This window comes from Ursus maritimus, unplaced genomic scaffold (assembly GCF_017311325.1).
Source record: "Ursus maritimus isolate PB19 unplaced genomic scaffold, ASM1731132v1 scaffold_6, whole genome shotgun sequence".
NCBI classification, from domain to species: Eukaryota; Metazoa; Chordata; class Mammalia; order Carnivora; family Ursidae; genus Ursus; species Ursus maritimus.
The window spans coordinates 71,560,424-71,580,352 of record NW_024426774.1 but is presented as its reverse complement, the minus strand read 5'-3'; the positions used below and the strand labels follow the sequence as shown (position 1 = coordinate 71,580,352).

Below are 19,929 nucleotides of genomic sequence, written 5' to 3'. Positions count from 1 at the left end.
TAAAAATAAAGCAACTTCTCATGTCATTAAATCCTCCTTGAAAGCCTGTATTTTTAATGGTTGTATAATATTTCAACTGATGGATATACTATTCTATTGTAGTTGTTTCCAATAATTTTGCTATAACAGCAAACTTGTATATAAATCTTATCAGTAGTTCTTAATACTGCTTTAGAAGAGATGCCTAAAGGGAGAACTACCAGGTAAATGGCATGCATTCTTTAAAAGTTGACAGGTATTGACTATGTGCTAGAAATAACAATCTATACTTCCACCAGCTGTGTGTGTGAATAATCATTTCACCATATCTTCACTTGCACAGATGTTTATCATTTTATTACAACTTTACTCAATTATTAGATTGAAATAATATTCCTTTGTTTAATTTGGGTTTCTTTGATAAAGAAAAATTTTTATTTCATCTATGATAAATGGTGTCTAGATGCTCTCTATGTATCTTTTGTAAACGTTTTATTTAAACCAACATATAACTGTATACAAATCAATGAGAAAACACCAAAACCTTAACAATAAGATAGAAAGTTATGTACATGTACATTTGTGACAAATAACTTCCCTAGTTCATCTGGCTTTGAATTTATATGTTAAATGACCTAGCAAACACACTCCTAGGTATATATCTAAGAGAAATGAAAATACACATCATAAAAATTTGCATAGAATGTTCATAATAGCATTATTCATAATAGCCAAAAAGTGGAAATAACCCAAATCTCTACCAACTGATGAATGGATAGACAAAATGTGGTATTTTACACATATAATGAAATACAATTTGCCCATGAAAAGGAATGAAGTAATGACTTGTGCTTCAGCATGGACGAACCTTGAAAATATTATGCTAAATGAAAGAAGCCAGTTACAAAAGGCCACATATTGTGTGATTCTATTTATATGAAAAATCCAGAATAGACATATCTATAGAAACAAAGTAGATGAGTAATTGCCTAGGGTTGGGGAGTGGGGGGTGGTAGAGAGTGACTGCTCAAGGACACCAGGTTTCGTTTTGGGGTGATGAAAATGTCCAAAAATAAGATAGTAGTAATAGTTTCACAACCCACTGAATATATGAAAATTCACTGACTTGTACACTTTAAATAGGTAAATTTACATATGTTTGCATGGTATGTGATTATATCTCAATAAAGCTGTTTTTAAAATGTTATGTGTTAATACACTGTAGTCTATTAAGAGTTACAAAAAAGGTGAAATTGTCTCTTGCTCTAATTTTAGAAGCTTTTAATACAGCATAATTTTTGAAGCTATATTGTTAGATAACACAGAGTGTTCAGGGTAATTACATCTTCTTGGGAAACTGTCTGTTATTAATATGAAATATCCCTCCTTGACCTGTTTGATGCATTTTTGCCTTAAATTCTATTTTGTCTGATATTAGCAGTACTATAACTTTGTTTTTCATTTGTGTGGAATATTTTTCTCCAAATTTCTAATTTCAAGGTTGTTTTTTTCTTTAGAAACATCTTGCATACATATACAACTTAGAGCTGTATTTTACTTTTAAAAGTATGACATTCTACTAACGGGAATTTAACCCATTCACCATTACCTATTACCCATACTTATTCCTGTCATCGTGTATTTTATTTATTTACTATACTTTCTTGTTTTCTCTGCCTTTGGTTGGAATGATGAACTTTTAATTTTTTACTCTCATAATTTAAATTAAATATCCTATTTGTGGTTATTCTTCATATATTTCAGATTATGTTTTTCTAACAAAGTATAAAGTTAATCTACATATTAATTATTTTCCTGAAAAATAATCCTTCATCACTTCGTTTTCTTCTATTCTCCCACGTTAAGCTCATCTGGCCCAGACTAAACATTTAAAGATTAACATTATAGATAAAACACTCTGAGGCTCAACGAACATTTTACTCCCCATGTGTATACTGTAAAGCTCTCCACTGTTTCTTCACCTCAACACTGTGTCTTCATGACACGCCTTTCCTTTCTTTGGTCCCCGCTCCCCCCATTTTGGGGTCAGGAGTACTTTAATAAATAATTCTTTCAAAGAAAATCCGTAACATTTCAAAAATCATTGCAGGTCCAAAAATGTTTTTATTTTCTTCTCACATCAAATTGCTGAGTTGTCTGAATACAGAATTACAGGTTCGAATAATATTTTTCCCACAACTTCAAAACTACTGCATTCTATTTCTATTACTTGTTTTTACCAATAACAGGACTGCTTCTTTCCTTTGTAGGTGAACCGTTTGCTCTCTGGAAGCTTTTAGTCAGTTCCTTTTCTATCACTAACATTCTGAAATTTCATATGAAGGTGTTTGAGTATAGGTCTTTAGTTATTCTTTTATTCAATACTTACTGGGCCTTTTCAAGACTTGTCTGTCTTCAGGCTGAATAAATTTCTTCCTCTTATTTTTGTGATTGCAACTCTCCTCCATTCTCTTTATCTGAATTTTCTGAGATGAATGTTGAAGCTTTAAAATGGCCTCCATGTCATACGACTTTTTGTTCATACTATCCACCTTTCTCAATTTAAGACTACATTCTAAAGAATCTCTTAGCTCAATCATTCAATTCATTAATTTGTTTTTATCTGTGTCTACTCTATTTAGACCATTTGGTCTTTTCCATCTTGACAAGCGTAGTTTTTAATTTTAAGATTGGATTAATTCATTCTATCCTAGGTTTGTTTTATACATGCAATAACCTTTCTTATCTCTCTGTGAATATTAATTTTACTTATTTCAAAGACTGCTGCCTATTCATTGTTATTTTTTGCTTGTTATATTTGGTGCCTCATTTTGCTATGACAAGTTTTCCTCAAATGTTCAGTGATTCTTAGCAGAAGATCATTTCAGAGTCCCCATTTGTCTGCATAAGCTGTTTTTGTTTACCATCATCGGAATCCAGTGATGATGTGGGATATGATGCCAGGTGTCAGGTATGTGTCAGAAGTTTGTCTTTTCAGTGTGAGACTCCTTAAACTTCCTGACAAGCAAAGGCTACTTGAGGGATCTCCCAGCTTCTCTCTGGTCTCTGGGTTATACCCAGTGCTTGAGCTTAGATTCACCGGATATGGAGGAAGGGGGTCACTATGGGCCTAGTCACTCCATATGTACCTCCTCCTCTAACAGTACAGGCCTCCTCCCCACTATTTGAACATACTCTGGTTTGAGAACACTACTGATCTGTATATTCTGAGCAGCTGCTCCACCAGGTTTTATTTTTCCACGGATGTGATTCCTCAGTCTTACTATCTTTCAAGAATTCCTGAAATTTCCATCCACCAACCCTTTCTTGTTTTCCCAGGTTATCAATTTATTCACATATGTGTTTATATGGATACAAATATACATGTGCAACCTTCTCTGTTATCTTAAAGAAGGCGGAATCGTGGATATGCCAGTAGTAGTGGTAGCAGAGTTAAAGAATATCATAAGCTCAGCTTACCATCTTGATCACTTTTTCTCAGTGTCATTATTTGCTGAAAAGTCTGTACTCCAATGTTAATATGGCCATTCCTCTAAATCTCAGACTTATATATCCAACTTCTATTTGACATCTCCTGGATTTCTTACAGGCATCTTGACTTAACACATCCACAACTGAATTACTAATCTTATCCCCACCAAATCTACTCTAGTCAGGCATCATCCACATACTAGGACAGCTGAAACAAACTCCCTTCCCTCCACTTATTACCAAGTAGTCCCTACAAAATAGATTTAACTTCTTTCCATTTCTACTTGCTATTAACTTTGTCGGAGCCACCATCATCTCTCGCCTGAGCTAGTGTAACAGCCTCTGAATTGGTCTTACTGCTTCTCCTCTTCCCCTCTAAGTCATTCTCCCCAGATTAGCCAGAGCCAATGTTTAAAAATACAAATCAGATCATATCCCTTGCTTAAAGCTCTTCCATTTCTTCTCACTGCTATTGGAATGAATTCCAAACTCTTTCATGTTAAATACTGTATCTCTGAAGAATCTGGAGGCTAGGTCTCTGCTATTTACTAAAGACTTCTTTGATGCCAATAGCTTATTAGCCTGCCTGGGTTCTATGAGTTTGACTTCTCCTTTCCTTTTCTTTGTTCTACTACCTTGCTGAGGCATTCCATAACTTCATCTTGAATTAATAGTTATAATTCCTCTTAACTACAAAGCCTATATCATAAAACTGTTACAGTTGTACTCTCTAGATACTAGGCATTTCTATCTAGCTAGATAGCTAGATCTGTCCCTTCAGCAACTATCCTTCCCAAATGAACAAGTCAAGTCAAAGGTCTAGATGCCTCTTAGTCTAACTTGCTATAAAATGGGAATACTCCCAGTTAAGTTCAATATATGACAGGTGGCTTTGCCACTGTGTAAATCTGGGTAAAAATCCTAACTACTCTGGGACACAGCTTCATTTTCTGTCAAATGAGGGGGTAGGGTTATATGATTTCTAAGATCTCTTCCATTTCTAGTGGTCACAGATTCCATGCCCTAATATATTTCTTAGAGAAAAGTATAGAACCTATCACCTAAGTCCCATGAAAATTATACAGAAGATAATATTCTATTTCAGATTTAAAAAAGACTGTCATCGGGGGCGCCTGGGTGGCACAGCAGTTGAGCGTCTGCCTTCGGCTCAGGGCGTGATCCCGGCGTTACGGGATCGAGCCCCACATCAGGCTCCTCTGCTATGAGCCTGCTTCTTCCTCTCCCACTCCCCCTGCTTGTGTTCCCTCTCTCGCTGGCTGTCTCTATCTCTGTCAAATAAATAAATAAATAAAATCTTTAAAAAAAAAAAAAAAAAAGACTGTCATCGGAGAGAAAAATAATTCAACTCAAGGTTTCTGAAGACAAGATACCATGGATTCACTTTGCCAAGATTTAGCATTGTCCTCAACTGCCCAATGAACACACACAACCTCAAGAACTGAAAATATAGTAACAATAACAAGCACCACTACTATTACTGCGACACAGTAACAACTGAAAGGCTCTAGCTCATACTGGGTAATGACCAAAAACTTATTATAATAATCAAATAGAAATAGGAGCCAGAAAAATAAATAAATAAATAAATAAGGCACAGTAGGTACCAGAGGATTCTTCCTAAAAGATCAATAAAGATCAATATTTCATACTGGCTTACACAAAGAACCAACATATCCCCCCTGTTCCATTTCCTCTTCTTTTTTATAATAATGGTAAAGGGAGAGGCTCTCTGGATTAAGTTACTAGTCTGATCTAATGTTTTAATAGTCTTTAAATCTGACTACAGTCAATTCTAAAACTTGATCCAAACCATAAACACCAAAAAAAAAAGAAAAACTCCCTTCTTTTCTAATAATATAACTCCTAACTACCTTCCCATCAACTGTGTAACCTCTGAAAATGGGAAACTATTCCCCCTGGCATTTAATTACTACACCAAGTCTGCATACTATTGACGGGTTTCACAAAGTAAATGACCCACACTGCTTTACCTGGTACATTCCAACTCCAATGTGCTTTGGCTCGATTTTCACCAGCTCAGCTAATGGGTCTTGTACACGCCTTGCTATGGAAACTGAAAAAAACAGAAAATAAGTATGGCTTAATGTGAAAAGCAGTATCCAAATAATTACTTATGTTAGTCCCTCATAATTCAAGTATTTAATTCCTTCCCTCTTCCCCCACACAAAGAGGCCAAAAATTTCACTAAGTTTCAAAGTTTCCTTTTTTTCACACAAAAGAAGTGAATGCAAAATTTCGGGATTAATTTTGTTACCAGAATCTGTAGGCATTCCTGAGCACAAACAGATTGCAAGGTTTATACATTTGGAAAAACAGATAAAACATTTACTTGCTATACTTACATAATCACCTGTTCATCCTTTATTTTTATTTTTTTAAAGATTTTATTTATTTATTTGACAGAGATAGAGACAGCCAGCGAGAGAGGGAACACAAGCAGGGGGAGTGGGAGAGGAAGAAGCAGGCTCACAGCGGAGGAGCCCGATGTGGGGCTCAATCCCATAACGCTGGGATCACACCCTGAGCCGAAGGCAGACGCTTAACCGCTGTGCCACCCAGGCGCCCCACCTGTTCATCCTTTAAACACAGCATAGCAGGGCACCTAACACTTTAATGAACAAGTCGATATTTGTTTTACTTTTAAATAATCCTGCATTATTATGACATACATTTGCTAATCAAATATGTTATTAGGACTAGATCCTGATAGTGATGAGTAACTGATGGAATCATACCTTACTGCAACCAGAGACCAAGTCAGTTGGCTAGTGAACACACCTGTACAGCCTTAAATGTGATTGCAAGATTAACTGTGGTGGTCTGAATCTCAACTGCTTGTCTCTGAACACACCCACAGTTCTAAATCACAACCCTTTCTTGACCATCACAATCCACATTCAAAGAAATCTGAGTTAGCTTCAAACATTCCTTTATCTGTGGTCATATTTTTACTTGGTCACCATTTCTCTCTTTTTTTTTTTTTTTTAACAAAATGTTAACAAAATTTCATATCTAATTTAGCTTATAAGATAGATTCAGCTGGAGGGCACTTGTGTGGCTCAGTTGGTTAAGCGTTGGCCTTCGGCTCAGGTCATGATCATTGGGATCGAGCCCCTCATCAGGCTCCTCCCTCAGTCTGCCTCTCTCTCTGCCCCTCTGCCTACTTGTGTGCTCTCTCTCTCAAATAAATAAATAAAATCTTTAGATTTAGTTGGAGAAAAGAAATTTAGTATGAATATTAAGGATGCTTCCAAGGGCAGCTCTTTTTTTCTTTTCCCAAGTAGTATAGTTACATTGGGTCCTTACATACAAACAGCTTTCATTTTCTAAATGTGAGAAAACTAATCAGTGTCATCTACCCACACAGAAAGTTGGATGAAATATAAACTCATTCAGTGAAAACATTGAGGCCATCAAAGGAGATCCCATGTCTGCTCTTGTGTTAAACTGTTAAAAAACTGTTCAAAGTCTAGCAACAAAAGCCACCACTTGCAAGTGACTATTATATTCTCCTGTCACTGATTTGTACCACCTCTTCATCAGAGATAAGATCTACTCTGAGCATTCAGTTCACTGCATGGTCATTCAAGTCTTTTTCATATATTTTATTATTATTTCTAACATACAATGACAATGGCAGCTTGCAAAGCCAGCTTAGAGAGCAATAAGCTGGTGTCACACAATCTGCCTATTTCCCCACTGAAGAGATGCTCACTCCAGCCTCCAAAGCCTTCACATACATTTTCTTATCAAACCTCACAAAAGGTTAATGAGTGCAAGTGCTGCGTTACAAGGGAGCTGCTTCCCCCCAGTAATCACATGTATAATTACACAGTGAGAGTAGATGCCACCAGGAAAACATCTGATAGTCTCTGAAAGCAAAGATCATTTCTTTATTGTAGCCTTTAAAAATATAATCCAGTAAGACTGATTTTTGAACACATACATACACTGCCAAAATACTTTCAGATTAAAAAAAAAAACAAAAACAAACCAACAACCCACAACAGTAAACCAAGTGAAAGATATAGGCATCAGAAAATTCACTGCAGGAAGGTCCCAGAAATTAAAAAAAAAAAAAAAAAAAAAAAGGATATTAATAATAGGTAAATCTCTCAAATCTACCCCTTCAGGAAAACCCACATTATGAAAATCTAAACTTAGAAACTAGTTAGAGCAGTTGTATAATGTTAAGTGTGAGTAGGTTTCTATATTTAAAAAAATTTTTTAAGTACAGAAAAGGACTTTAACTGATTTTCTACCTGGTTCTCTCCTAACTGGTTCACTGCTAGCATCTCCTTTGTTCATCCTGATATTGCTAAATGCAGCAATAATGAACTGGAAATGACAGTTTCTAGATGACATATTAATTCTCCAGTAAGTCCTAAGAGCCTCTGGAGTTACAGTATCCCCAGTAAACAACCTCTACATAGACTCCAATGTTTCTAGAATTGGTATTTTGCTTTCAGATGCTACTCTCTCTACAGAGCATAAAAACTCAAGCAAGCATGGAAGAGATGGCAGATAGGAGAAAGAGGAAAATGAACATTGTTCATTTGAAGGATGTTCATTGTTCATGAAGGAGGGAATTTAAACATTGTTTAAAGTAGAATTGGAAAGCCGTATGTCCAGGCTTCCAAGAGAAGATGGCACTGTCAGGATGAATAAGAAAGTAGCTAATTAACAGTAGTAACCCACACCTGTAGGTTGAGAATGATCAGGCTGACAACAGATTCCTGAAAGTAAGAGATAGATAGGTAGCTCAGTTAAAAGGAGTCTTACAGAGTGCTGAGAAAGAGAACGAAGAGAAAGGAAGAGTCATGGACCAAAACTGGGAGCATATTCACATTGTGAGACAGAGAAGAAAAGATGGGCACAGTGAAAGAGGCAGAAACTAAATAGTGAGGAAAGTATAGCAACAGAAGTAAAAAAAATTCTAGAAAATGTTTAGCATAGTTACGTACATCCACAAATTTTTACTACTATGTGGTATATATTCAAGAAAAATGAAAACATATGTCCACGTAAAATTCTGTATCTGAATGTGTGTAGCAGCATTATTTATAACAGCCAAAAAAGTGAAAACAACCCAAATATCCATCAGCAGATGAATGGATGAACAAAATATGGTATACCCATACCATACAATGGAAAATTACTTGGCAATGGGAAGGAATGAAGTGCTGATACACGCTACAGTGTGAATGGACTTTGAAAACATTATGATAAGTGAAAGAAGCCAGTTACAAAAGACCACATGTTGTAATGATTCCATTTATATGAAATGTCTGCAATAGGCAAATCCACAGAGACAGAAAGTAGATCAGTATTTACCAGGGGTGGGGGGAAGAAGACAGGGGGGATCGATTGCCAATAGGTGCTGGGTTTCTATTTGGAGTGATGAAAATGTTCTAAAATTGGATAGTGGAGATGGTTGAGCAATTCTGACTATACTAAAAAACACTTTAAAAGGGCAAATTTAATGCTATTAAATCATATCTCAATGATATGATTTTTAAATGCAGTATATTTTTATACTTTGTATTTTATATTTTTAAATGTAGTCTTTCCAAACGTATGCCAATACTGTTTTGCCCACATGATGTCAATAAATCTCTGTATCACTGTTACTATTCACCATTGTTCAGGAAATTCTAGTCAATACAACTGGACAAGGAAAAAAAGAAGGTATAATTACCAAAAAGATAGAAACTAGATTATTATTTGCAGATGATGACTGACTACTTTAGAAAAATCAAACAAGTCAACTGAAAAAATATCAGAACTAATAAGATTTCAATTGGCTGGTTTTAAGACACCCAGACAATAACTGATACAGTACCAAATGCCATCAACAACCAATAAGAAAATACATGGAGAACAATCCATTTACTCTGCGTGTACGTGTGTGTTGCCTGTGAGTAATAAAGTGTACAGAACTTGGACGAAGGTGCCAATATAACAGAATTTCAATTACATGGCTCTAGAATGTATATGGAAAAAAAGAAACACATTAGAAAAGTGCAATTAAAAAAAAGATTAAAGCAAGTCACATCATAAGCCACCATAACTGAGAGTCTCGCACCGTGGCAAATTAGACCAATGAAAAGAGGACTAAAAATACACACAGGAATTTCACCTTAAATACATGGCAATTTGTTAAATGGTAATAAATGTAACTTAGCATGTAAAGGGAGACAGCTAAACTGCTACTGAACAAAAGTTGAGCATTAGAGGAAAAAAATAGGTTAGTTATACCAAAAGGAGGGGATGGGAGAAGAGACTGAGTGCTAAAAGGTAAGGAAGCAGAGCTACCCCATATGGTTAGGCAGGATGTGCAGGGCACAACCTGCACAACCCCATGGAGAGACCCTGAAAGCACCATTCCCCCTTCATTCAAAATGTGTCTTCTATCCGAACAATAAAAAGGGTTTTATGGATTTTGGTCTTCAGTTCTTAAAATATCTAGAATCTAAAGCCATTCTAAAGCAAATAAACTTACTGCTTAAAAGACTGTACTAAACCGCGGTCTCCTAAAAATTTACCTTATTTTGTTAGCTAAGAATATCAAAGTGGAAATTTTTATTTGTAAAGTTCAATACTCCCCCCATTTTCCCCTTCTCCTTGCCATCAGACAGCAACAGAGGAAGATAAGTAAGACTTCCCGTGCTGTCTTTTTTCATTCAGCAACTCTGAATAAGAATTTTTTCATTATAAAACTTATTAAAATGTAGTTTTAGTAAATGATCTTGATCCTCTAATAATTACATTTTTGAACAAGAAGCTGACAAATCTGTTGACCTGATAAAAACATTCTTTATCTTGATTGTAGTGTTAGTGGCTGTGGTTACCTGACTAGTTTAAGCTTTTCAAAATTCATAGATGAATTAAAAAATTCACCTTAAAAGGGTGAATTTTACTTTATGTCAAGTTCATTTAAATGAACAAAATACCTTTCATTTCTCTAAGGATGTAAAAGTTTTTCTTCTTTCTATATAATCTTTATTTCCCCTACGTGGCTTCCGCGAGACCCCCACATCTGTCTTCAATAGTGTAAGTTTCCTCACATGATAGGTGACCCTTGACTGTCCACTAGGGGCAGGGTACCAAAAAGCTGACTGTAAGTGCTTTGCTTAAATGTGAAGTTTATCAGCTGTGGGCTTCATTATATGGTGATTTGGCCCATTTCTTGTGGACCTCTGATCTCAGTTTCATTAGGTATTTTCTCTTGTGTAGGTCAGAATTCCCCTATCTCCTGCATGGAAGATTTAGTCTTAAGATCTCTATGTCAGCATGTAAATAATTATCTATCCCTCTTTTTTCAGGGGGTATCCCCACTATCATGTATAATCTGTGTCCTCCAGCAGAGAGGCTTTCTGTTTAACCCTCTCCAGAGAAAAAATCTCCAGTCTTCTGCAAAGGTGAAAGAAGGACAGTCACTCAACTGTGTAGAACAGGAGATCTAACTATTTTAGTTTTTTTTTTTAATTGATGTGAAATTCATATAACATAAAATTAACTATTTCAAAGTGTACAATTCAGTGGCATTTAGTATACTTACACTGTTGTACAAACCACCACCTCTAACAAGTTCCAAAACAATTTCAGTGCCCCAAAAGAAAACCCTGTACCCATTAAGTAGTTCCTCTTCATTTTCTCCTCTTCCCAGTCCCTAGCTACGACCAATCATCTTTCTGTATCTATAGGTTAGCCTATTCTAGATATTTCATTTAAATGTAACCATACAATATGTGGCCTTTTGTGTCTGGCTTCTTTCACTTAGCATGTTTTCAAGGTTCACCCATGTTATGGCACATGTCAGTACTCTTTCTTTGTTATGACTAAACATAATACCTCATTGTATGGATATACCACATTTTGTTTATTCATTCATCCACTGATGGACATTTGGATTGTTGCCAGCTTTTGGCTATGTGAATAGTACTGCTATGAGCACTGTGTACAATTACTGGTTTGAGTCCTTGTTTTTAACTCTTTCAAGTATACACCCAGGAGTGGAATTGCTTGGTTAAATAGTATTCTGTGTTTAACTGGGTCAAATTGCTTTCTACACAGAACTTGCAATCAATCTTCTTACTTTAGACCTACCTGCAGCCCTCCCAAGATTTTTTTTTTTAAGATTTTATTTATTTATTTGACAGAGAGAGAGACAGCCAGCGAGAGAGGGAACACAAGCAGGGGGAGTGGGAGAGGAAGAAGCAGGCTCCCGGCAGAGCAGGGAGCCCAATGCGGGGCTTGATCCCAGGACTGATCACGCCCTGAGCCGAAGGCAGACAGCTTAACGACTGAGGCACCCAGGTGCCCCTTCCCAAGAAACTTCTAAAGGTAACTTGGTGCATTTCCTGAACCTATAAGGGTCCCATGATCATTTCAGATTAGGCTCTCGGTTTTCTACAATGCTGTCTTAATATTCAACTTTCTCAATTTGGCAAGATCACTTATTATTCAGCCATCTGCATTCCCGCTTCAAAATGATTACTGCTATTCTTTCCTTTCCCATCCTTGCCCTAGTTAGTGTGTGCCTTCTTTCTATTGTATTACTGTCAATTTAATGGGAGTTCAGAAGGGAGTAAAGGAATAATAGGTGTACTCAATCTTCTACTTTAAGTCAGAAATCCATAATAAACATTTTAATATCACCTATCTACTATTCTGTCTATATAATTTAAACGCCTCTCAAGTAAAATGAACTTGTGGGGGATTATAAGCATATATAAGGATGACCTCTGCTCTCAATAAGCTGACAAGCTAGTCAAGAATATATAGTAACATGAAGGTCATCTTCTTACGTATGTTTAACACTGTATGAATGTTAAGGATCTGTTATATTCTGATATACTAAACTTATGGAGAGCTGAAAGGAAAAACCCAAACTCATTGGTAGTACAGGTCTCAAATGAAGTATAAAGTCATACCTGGCATCAATCACTAGGAAAGGACTTCCAGTCAGAAATGAGGAATTGAGAAGGAAGTGAACTCTAGAAAACCAAGAGTGGAGACTCTGAGCTTCTTTCAATATTTACCTCCAGGATCAGTCCTTGAAGGCTCAAAATGTCTAGGTGGATGTTTGGAGTTGACATGGACAACACAGTCATTGCCATGTGGATGCAAGCTGGGACACGGAAGGAAGGCACCCAAACTGAAGACACAGCCAGACTTTGGAATCTGAATAATTTGGACCATATAATGATTCTTCTTTTTATTATCTCCTATTTTCAGAGTGTCTTGTTGGAATGTTATAATCCTGTCTCACCTATAACACTGTTGACAGTTACACACCCACACAGGCCAGTGGTGAAGAGGGAACAGTAGCCCCCTTAGCAGTGGGAGGTCTGAGAGACTGCCACTCCCTATACAATATTTCTTTCAAATGTTTTTTTGGAAGATTAACTTTCAGTGCCAACTTAAAAGGTTCTAAACTTTATTTTTTGAGAGAGAGTGAGTGCGCACGGGGGAGAGGCAAAGGGAGAGGAAAAGAGAGAATCTTAAGCAAAGCAGGCTTCATGCTCAGTGTGGACCCCAACGTGGGGCTCAATCTCAGAACCCTGAGATCAAAACCTGAGCCAAAATCAAGAGTCAGATGCTTAACTGACTGAGCCACCCAGGTGCCCCTGAATTTTATTTTTTAATAAAGATAAGTACCCTTTTATTACACAAATACACAAGTATTATATACGCAGTTATTGATTTTGTGGACTCTTTAAGCCTTGGTTTTGAGAATAAAACAAAATAATCCTGGTAATGTATTTATCGCAATGTTTCATGTATATTAAGTGCTTAAAAAAATTAGTATTAGCAGCTCCTGCTATGATTACTATATCTCTTCCTCCTACTATTATTGCTATCGTTATTACAAGGTAAGTACCAAAAGAGCGCATGGCAAGGAGGCAGAGACCACACTGAACTCCTGTGACAGGGAAAAGCTTCACAGAAGCACCAAGATTTTGAGCTGGGATCGGAGTTTGAGAAGATGATCATTTTAGACAGAGGATGATATCATGAAACAAACAATTGAAGGGAAACTACAAGCTCTTTTGGACATAAGAAATAGGTTTTTAGCCTCAGACTCATGCAAAAATTTTCAAATATGTATCTCCAAGTATAGATTTCAAGAACAGCCAATGAAACTTGATGAGAATATTAAAAGAAAAATTTTATTTTTTTAAGATTGTATATATTTGAGAGAGCGAGAGAGGACGCAAGCACATAAGAGCAGGGTGAGGGGCAGAGGGAGAAGCAGACTCCCAGCTGAGCAGGGAGCCCAATGTGGGGCTCAATCCCTAGACTCTGGGATCATGACCTGAGCCAAAGGCAGACGTTTAACCGACTGAGACACCCAGGTGCCCTTAAGGAAAATTTTAAATAAAAAGTCCCTTTCTAACAAAGTAGTCTAAATATCCTGTTATTACACAGAGAAATCCTCTGACCAGATTTAATAATTTGCTTATACTACAAATTACTTTCACTAGATGTATCAGAGTATCTCAATTTCTTCACACACAAGATTTTAACTATTCCACAAAACAGAAACCAAAGCAACTTAATACAACTAAAATCAAAGCAGGCTGCTTTAAACATTAATGACTGCCTCTATTAGCAAGACAAGAGAAACTGGTCATCTGACAAATATTTAGCAAGAAACATGTTTATATATTTATGTTAATATATTATTTTTTGTCAATAAAAACCTGTAATAAATAATACTTTGTAGTAATAATAAGAGATCTAGAATATTTTATTGATTTTATTATTAACTCTCAAGCATCTAATTTTACTAAAGATGTTTTAGGCTCATTTTTTATTATACTCTTTAAAAACAGTATTCTTCCTTTTCTTTTCCATAATTCCAACTATTATTCTAATCAACCATTTTCTTTCTGACATGCTAATTTTCATACATGTATCTTCTCAATTTTCTTGCTTGCTAAAAATAGAAGTCCTCCAAAATATCAAAACCACATGCTTTTGTGCTGGCCCGTAGTTTCTTACCTGCACTTCTCAAATTAGGGTCCAGCCCTGGCATCTCTTTGTTAGCTTCAGGGCTGACGCTGTAGATTGACGCCCCTGCTTCGCTGACAATACTGAGAAGAAAGAAAAGGGGAATATCATTTTCCAAACTTTCTGCCTGGTCAAAGAAAATTAATGAATAAGAAGGGGCATCGTAAGAAAAAAAACTGCACGGCAAAGTGCTCTCTTTATATTTCAATGGCATCTATAGCACTTAATTTTTCATTAACATAAAGTGATCAAGTAACGTTTGCGTTCTTCACAGAGGAAATACACAGCTTTAAATCCATAATGAATTCATTCAGTTGTTTTTCTGTCAGTAGTAATGCAATGGATCCTTTCCCCTAATCCCGACTTTGAATTTCCAGAACATACTGAGATCCTCTTGTGTTCATAATCTATTACTGACTAACACTTATGACTCCCAACTGTAGTAATTATTCTAAAGCATCAGGAGTGCACATACATGTGTGTGGATATGTGCACACGTGGATATATACAAAAGCCACTGCCATAAATACTGCCGTGATTATTACTCAGTTATAATGAACAACCACAATGTGAACAGGAAAGGGATCAGGAGGGTCTGAAATCATCCTTTTAGTAAACTTGAAGCCTTTCACTTCAGGCAGGTGTTAAATCATTTACTTAATCAAAGCATCACACACATTATCCTCTTCTTCTTTGGCTCCAAATACTTTATAAACCACGATGGAAACACTCTTTTACAGTGGACAAGTATATGGTGGCTGATATAACTATGGGTTACTCAACATTTTCAAATTAGAGGTATTCTTTTTTTCAGATTTTATTTTTTCTTAGAGAGAGAGACAGCATGTGCGTACGAGCGCATAAGTGGGGGGAGGGGCAGAGGGAGAGAGAAAAGCAGTTTCCCCAATGAGTGGGGATCAGGATACAAGGCTCTATCCCAGGACCCTGGGATCATGACCTCAGCCGAAGTCAGACACTTAACCAACTGAGCCATCCAGGCGTCCCTAAGTTAGAGGTATTCTTTATGACATAATATGCAAAGAAACATCATCTACCCAAAGTATCGATGATTCCTGTGGCTCTACCACAAGACCATCTAGGTGTCAAGACTCAAAAGCAAAAACATGTCTGTGCTTTTTAATCCACTCTTAGAAACTTCTTCCTTTCTCTGTTCCTCAATATTTACTTCAATTGTGAGGTAACTTTTAACATATTGCCCCATTGTAACAACTGAACACTGATAAGAAAAGTGTGAAAAAGTTAGTTTGTTACCGTCTTTGAAGAACTCTTGACTGAACTTTGGCAACAATTATAAGCCACGAAGACTTGAGAAGATTATTTTGGGGAATATGAAGACTTATATTTTTTTGCAACCAAGTTTACTGTCCTAAATTTCATAATAAGAAAAATGAACACTGTAATTATTTACTCTCATTAATATCATCATCATAAGAAAGAGGTAAAACTGAGTGCATATTACACACAAAGTACAAAACCAACCACTTTACAGACATTATCTCATTTAATCCTTTTATGGTGATTTTTTTTTAAACAGATAAGTAATATGCCCAAGGTCATTTGGCTGGTAAGCCACTGAGCTGGATTTGAACCCTAATCTGCTTTAAACCTAAGTCTGAACTCTTAACCAGCATGCACAAGTAACTTCTGAATAGCTTTACAACCTCTCATTAAAATGAAAACCCATATTTTGGTGCTAAACAATAAGTGTAATAACATCTTTTTAAGGAAGAACCATTTTTTTTTCCTTTCTTATGTGTCTAAGGTAGAATCTAAAGCATGTGGAAGGTCAAATATATTCTACAATTTCAGAGATGGACTTTAAAATTAAAAGTTAATTGTGCTTTTTCTCCAAAATAAGATTTAGATTCTGCTTATCTTCTACTATATAATGATCAAGGAGAAAATGTAATGTCAAATAAAGCTTGAAGTGAAGAAAACTCTTAGTTTGACATAACAGGATGTTAAAACCAACACTCTAGAAGGGATTTTTCAGTTCCATTATAGTGGCACTTTCTAACCAGGGGCCCTTGGTCTTCTGGGCAGAGAGAAACAGGTTTCACTAGAACTGCATATAAAATACTGTGTTTATGCATTTTTTTTTCCTAGGAAAAGGGATTATAGTTTTCAGTGACTCCTTAAAGAAACCCATAACCCCTCAAAAAGTTAGGAAGCACCATCACAGGATAAGACTATTCAGTCACCGGTCATGGAAAATTTGGTTTCAAACACAAATCAACACTCAGTCTAACAAAGTTTTTTTCTAAAAAAAAAAACTAGAGTATCCATGAGGTGCAGGCTGGACCTATTATTAAGGGAAAAGAATATTTTAAAAAATTTCACCAAAATTTATTTTCTATCATTTCAAGAAGGCTCCAAAATTGCCACTGTTAAGTAAAGGGAAATGAAGTGGTAAATAAAAATTCCAATTAACTGTGGCTTTTAGCAGTTTGGTACCTGAGAATTTGCTGGGTGATTCACTGTCTCTTGGAAGTTATAATTCTCAATAGACTAGGGAAACTGTTGCAAAGAAAAACACTCAGATAATAAATATTCCTCCAAATACCACACTGCCACTTCTTTTAAACAGAGGAATACAAAACAGATGTGACATACTGCACTGAACAATTTTAGATTAACGTTAATATTGAATCAATACAAAATGTAGTAAATTTCATATGCTTTAGTTATTAGATAGCACGAGTCCAATAAACAGGTCACTACTAAGCATAGGACAGAATGCTCCAATGATCTAAATGAACATCAACAACAACAAAACAAAACACCTCAACACTGATTTCTTCAACACACAACATATAAGTACTTAAGAAGTTTATGTGGCAAGAATTAAATGAAACAAATCAAGCTGGGAGTGGTGATGATTTTTTGAAGGAGAAGTTGCAAAGAATAAAAGTGTTTATAATGATCCCACTCCCATTTTGTTCATTCCCATTTGGATGTCAAGGATAGACACTTAAAAAGTATGCTAGATTTTATAAGCCACTTTCTGTTTATTGTAAGTTTCCCAATAAACTATGGAAAAGTATTCCAATGATCTCTAACATATTTTGAGAAAAGCAAAAATGAACTTTACATAAAATTCAGACAGCTCATGATTTAATAAATATTCCACAGAACAAATTTCTCTCAGGTGTAAAGAAACTGGGCTCATAATCTTAGCAATTTGATTACTTTATTTATTTTGCCATAAAGCAGACAAGACTCTGAGCAGAATTTATTATTTGGGGGGAATTTAACTGACACAGTTGTAAATGAACTGCAGGTTCAATATTATTACAGTGCTCTGAAGCCCCTTCAAATTGCTAGTGCATACAAATACTTAAATATATACATATAGTATCTCAAGTGTTAACAATATGTAAGTACATTTCAGAAGCTACCATTGGACTTACATTTTACCAGATATATATGTCAATGTGCTAATGCTCTATAATTACACAGGTATTTTTTAAAAACTATCAAATTCAGCACGATTTTAGGTTCTTTTTTACTTAAAAAAAAAATACAAGCCACACACTCAAAACTAAAAAGCAAGTGAAATGCCCATAATATGGATGCACATTTAATTTTATTTTTAAAAATTTTAATAAAAACTCAAAGTTAAAAATGCTTAATTGTTATATCTCAAGTAAAATTCAATGACATTATATAAATCTGATCATTTATCAATATAATTTGTTTTATTTTTTGAAAAGATATGTTTAAATTACATAATTTATAAGTGTCTCCTACCAAAACAGATTGTATGTTGATGAATCTTTTAAAACCCGGTTTGCAAGTAGTTTTCTTACAGTGACTATTTGTTCTGACAATAAAGAGAATGGAAATTTCTTTTACCACATTGAGATGGGGAGGGGTGGGGATTCTTTTCATGAGACAGGAAAATTAGCCTTTTGTTTTTTAAGTTATTAGGCTAATAGTTTTCACATTCATTTACAAGGTTACATGATGTCTCCTCTCTTCTCCCCATTTCCCAAATATGAAAATAGCTTTGTTGTTTTCTCTTATTTTAAAATAAATCACATGCTTTCTTATGTTAACAGGAGAAATTTAATTCAAAGGTAATCTATTTAAATGAAAATGCAGTTATTTATTAAGATATCAAAGTCAGCCAGGATATACTGCTTGAATCAATAAAAACTAATGTGTTTTAATTCTTTTCAAAAGTACATTAGAATTCTTCAAATCTTACTGTTACCTAACAGCTTTCTTTTCTTCCTTCTGCCCAGCAAAAAATATGCACTAAATAGCTACTACATTAAATGTACAGCTTATTTCACTAAAGTTTTTAAAAACAATTTATCTAAAAACCGTTCTTTCAAATTTTCAGACTGAGAAATACTCATACGGAGAGAGTAAATGGCTTGAGCTAAGTTTCCCAAGAAGTAATAGAAAGCGCTAAAACAGATAGCCAACAGAGACTTTGATTCTGTGCTCTGCACACCAGATAACCCATTCTGAAGTATGAAAAGACGGCTGTTGTACTTTAGGGACAGGAGACAAAGCCAAAACCAAACCACCGTGAATAAAAGGGGGTCTAGGATTTAATGTTTAAAGGATAAAGCTTACTTCTAAGAAAATATCAAAGCAATTTAAGTTCCTGTATTTAGCGATGAATTGTCATTTCAGGGAGTCTCAAATGAGCAATATCAAGCCACTTTAAAAACCAGGGTAACCTAATGATACGGAAGCAAGGAAACAAGCAAAATTAAATGCTGTTAAAGATGTTTAAACTGCAGAACTCGTTCGGATGGTAGCTTGAAAATACAGATCAAGTTAGAAAAATACGCATTCTTTCTGAATCAGCTATTACATTTTTAAGAATTCATACAAAAGAAATTTTAAAATACACAAAAAAATGAAAAAGTGCTATTCAAGCTTTTACTGAAAGAAACTGAAAATCAAAACACCTATTATTAGAGGGTTCATTAAATGAAAAACTGTACTGTCACTAAAAATTAGTTACAAAATATTAAGTGAAAAAAACTGGTTATATGACTATGATATGAGACCAACTCTGATATTTTAAAATATAGATCTATATAAAAAGAAGAAAAGAGAAAGTGTATGTAACATAATGTTAATAGTATTTAAATATGAGTCATTCCTTTAACTGCATTCTCGTTTCTTTAAATTTTTCTGCAATAGCCATGTAATATTTATAAACAGATAAAGTTTAAAATTTAGATTTAAAATAACAATTGTTAATTGGCCAGGAAATCTGATATCACATAATGCCCAACATTTTCTTTTAGTCCACCAAACTTTCTTGTAGAGTTATTAAAGTTATTTTGAACTTAATCTGGGTAAACATATCATTTGTTAGGAATAACTTCCACACATGGCTTCTAGATCTCA

At 35.2% G+C, this 19,929-nt stretch overlaps 1 protein-coding gene across 3 annotated transcripts in view; it reads right to left on the bottom strand.

Moving 5' to 3' along the window:
* SRBD1 (S1 RNA binding domain 1) overlaps window positions 1-19,929 on the bottom strand; it is a 197,593-nt gene that overhangs the window by 77,481 nt on the left and 100,183 nt on the right. For all 3 annotated transcript variants that reach the window (XM_008699821.2, XM_008699822.2, XM_008699823.2), the window contains 2 exons: window positions 14,524-14,615; window positions 5,484-5,566 (listed from right to left, as the gene is read on the bottom strand). In XM_008699821.2, the coding sequence (XP_008698043.2) occupies window positions 5,484-5,566; window positions 14,524-14,615 (175 nt within the window). The remainder of the gene's footprint in view (window positions 1-5,483; window positions 5,567-14,523; window positions 14,616-19,929) is intronic.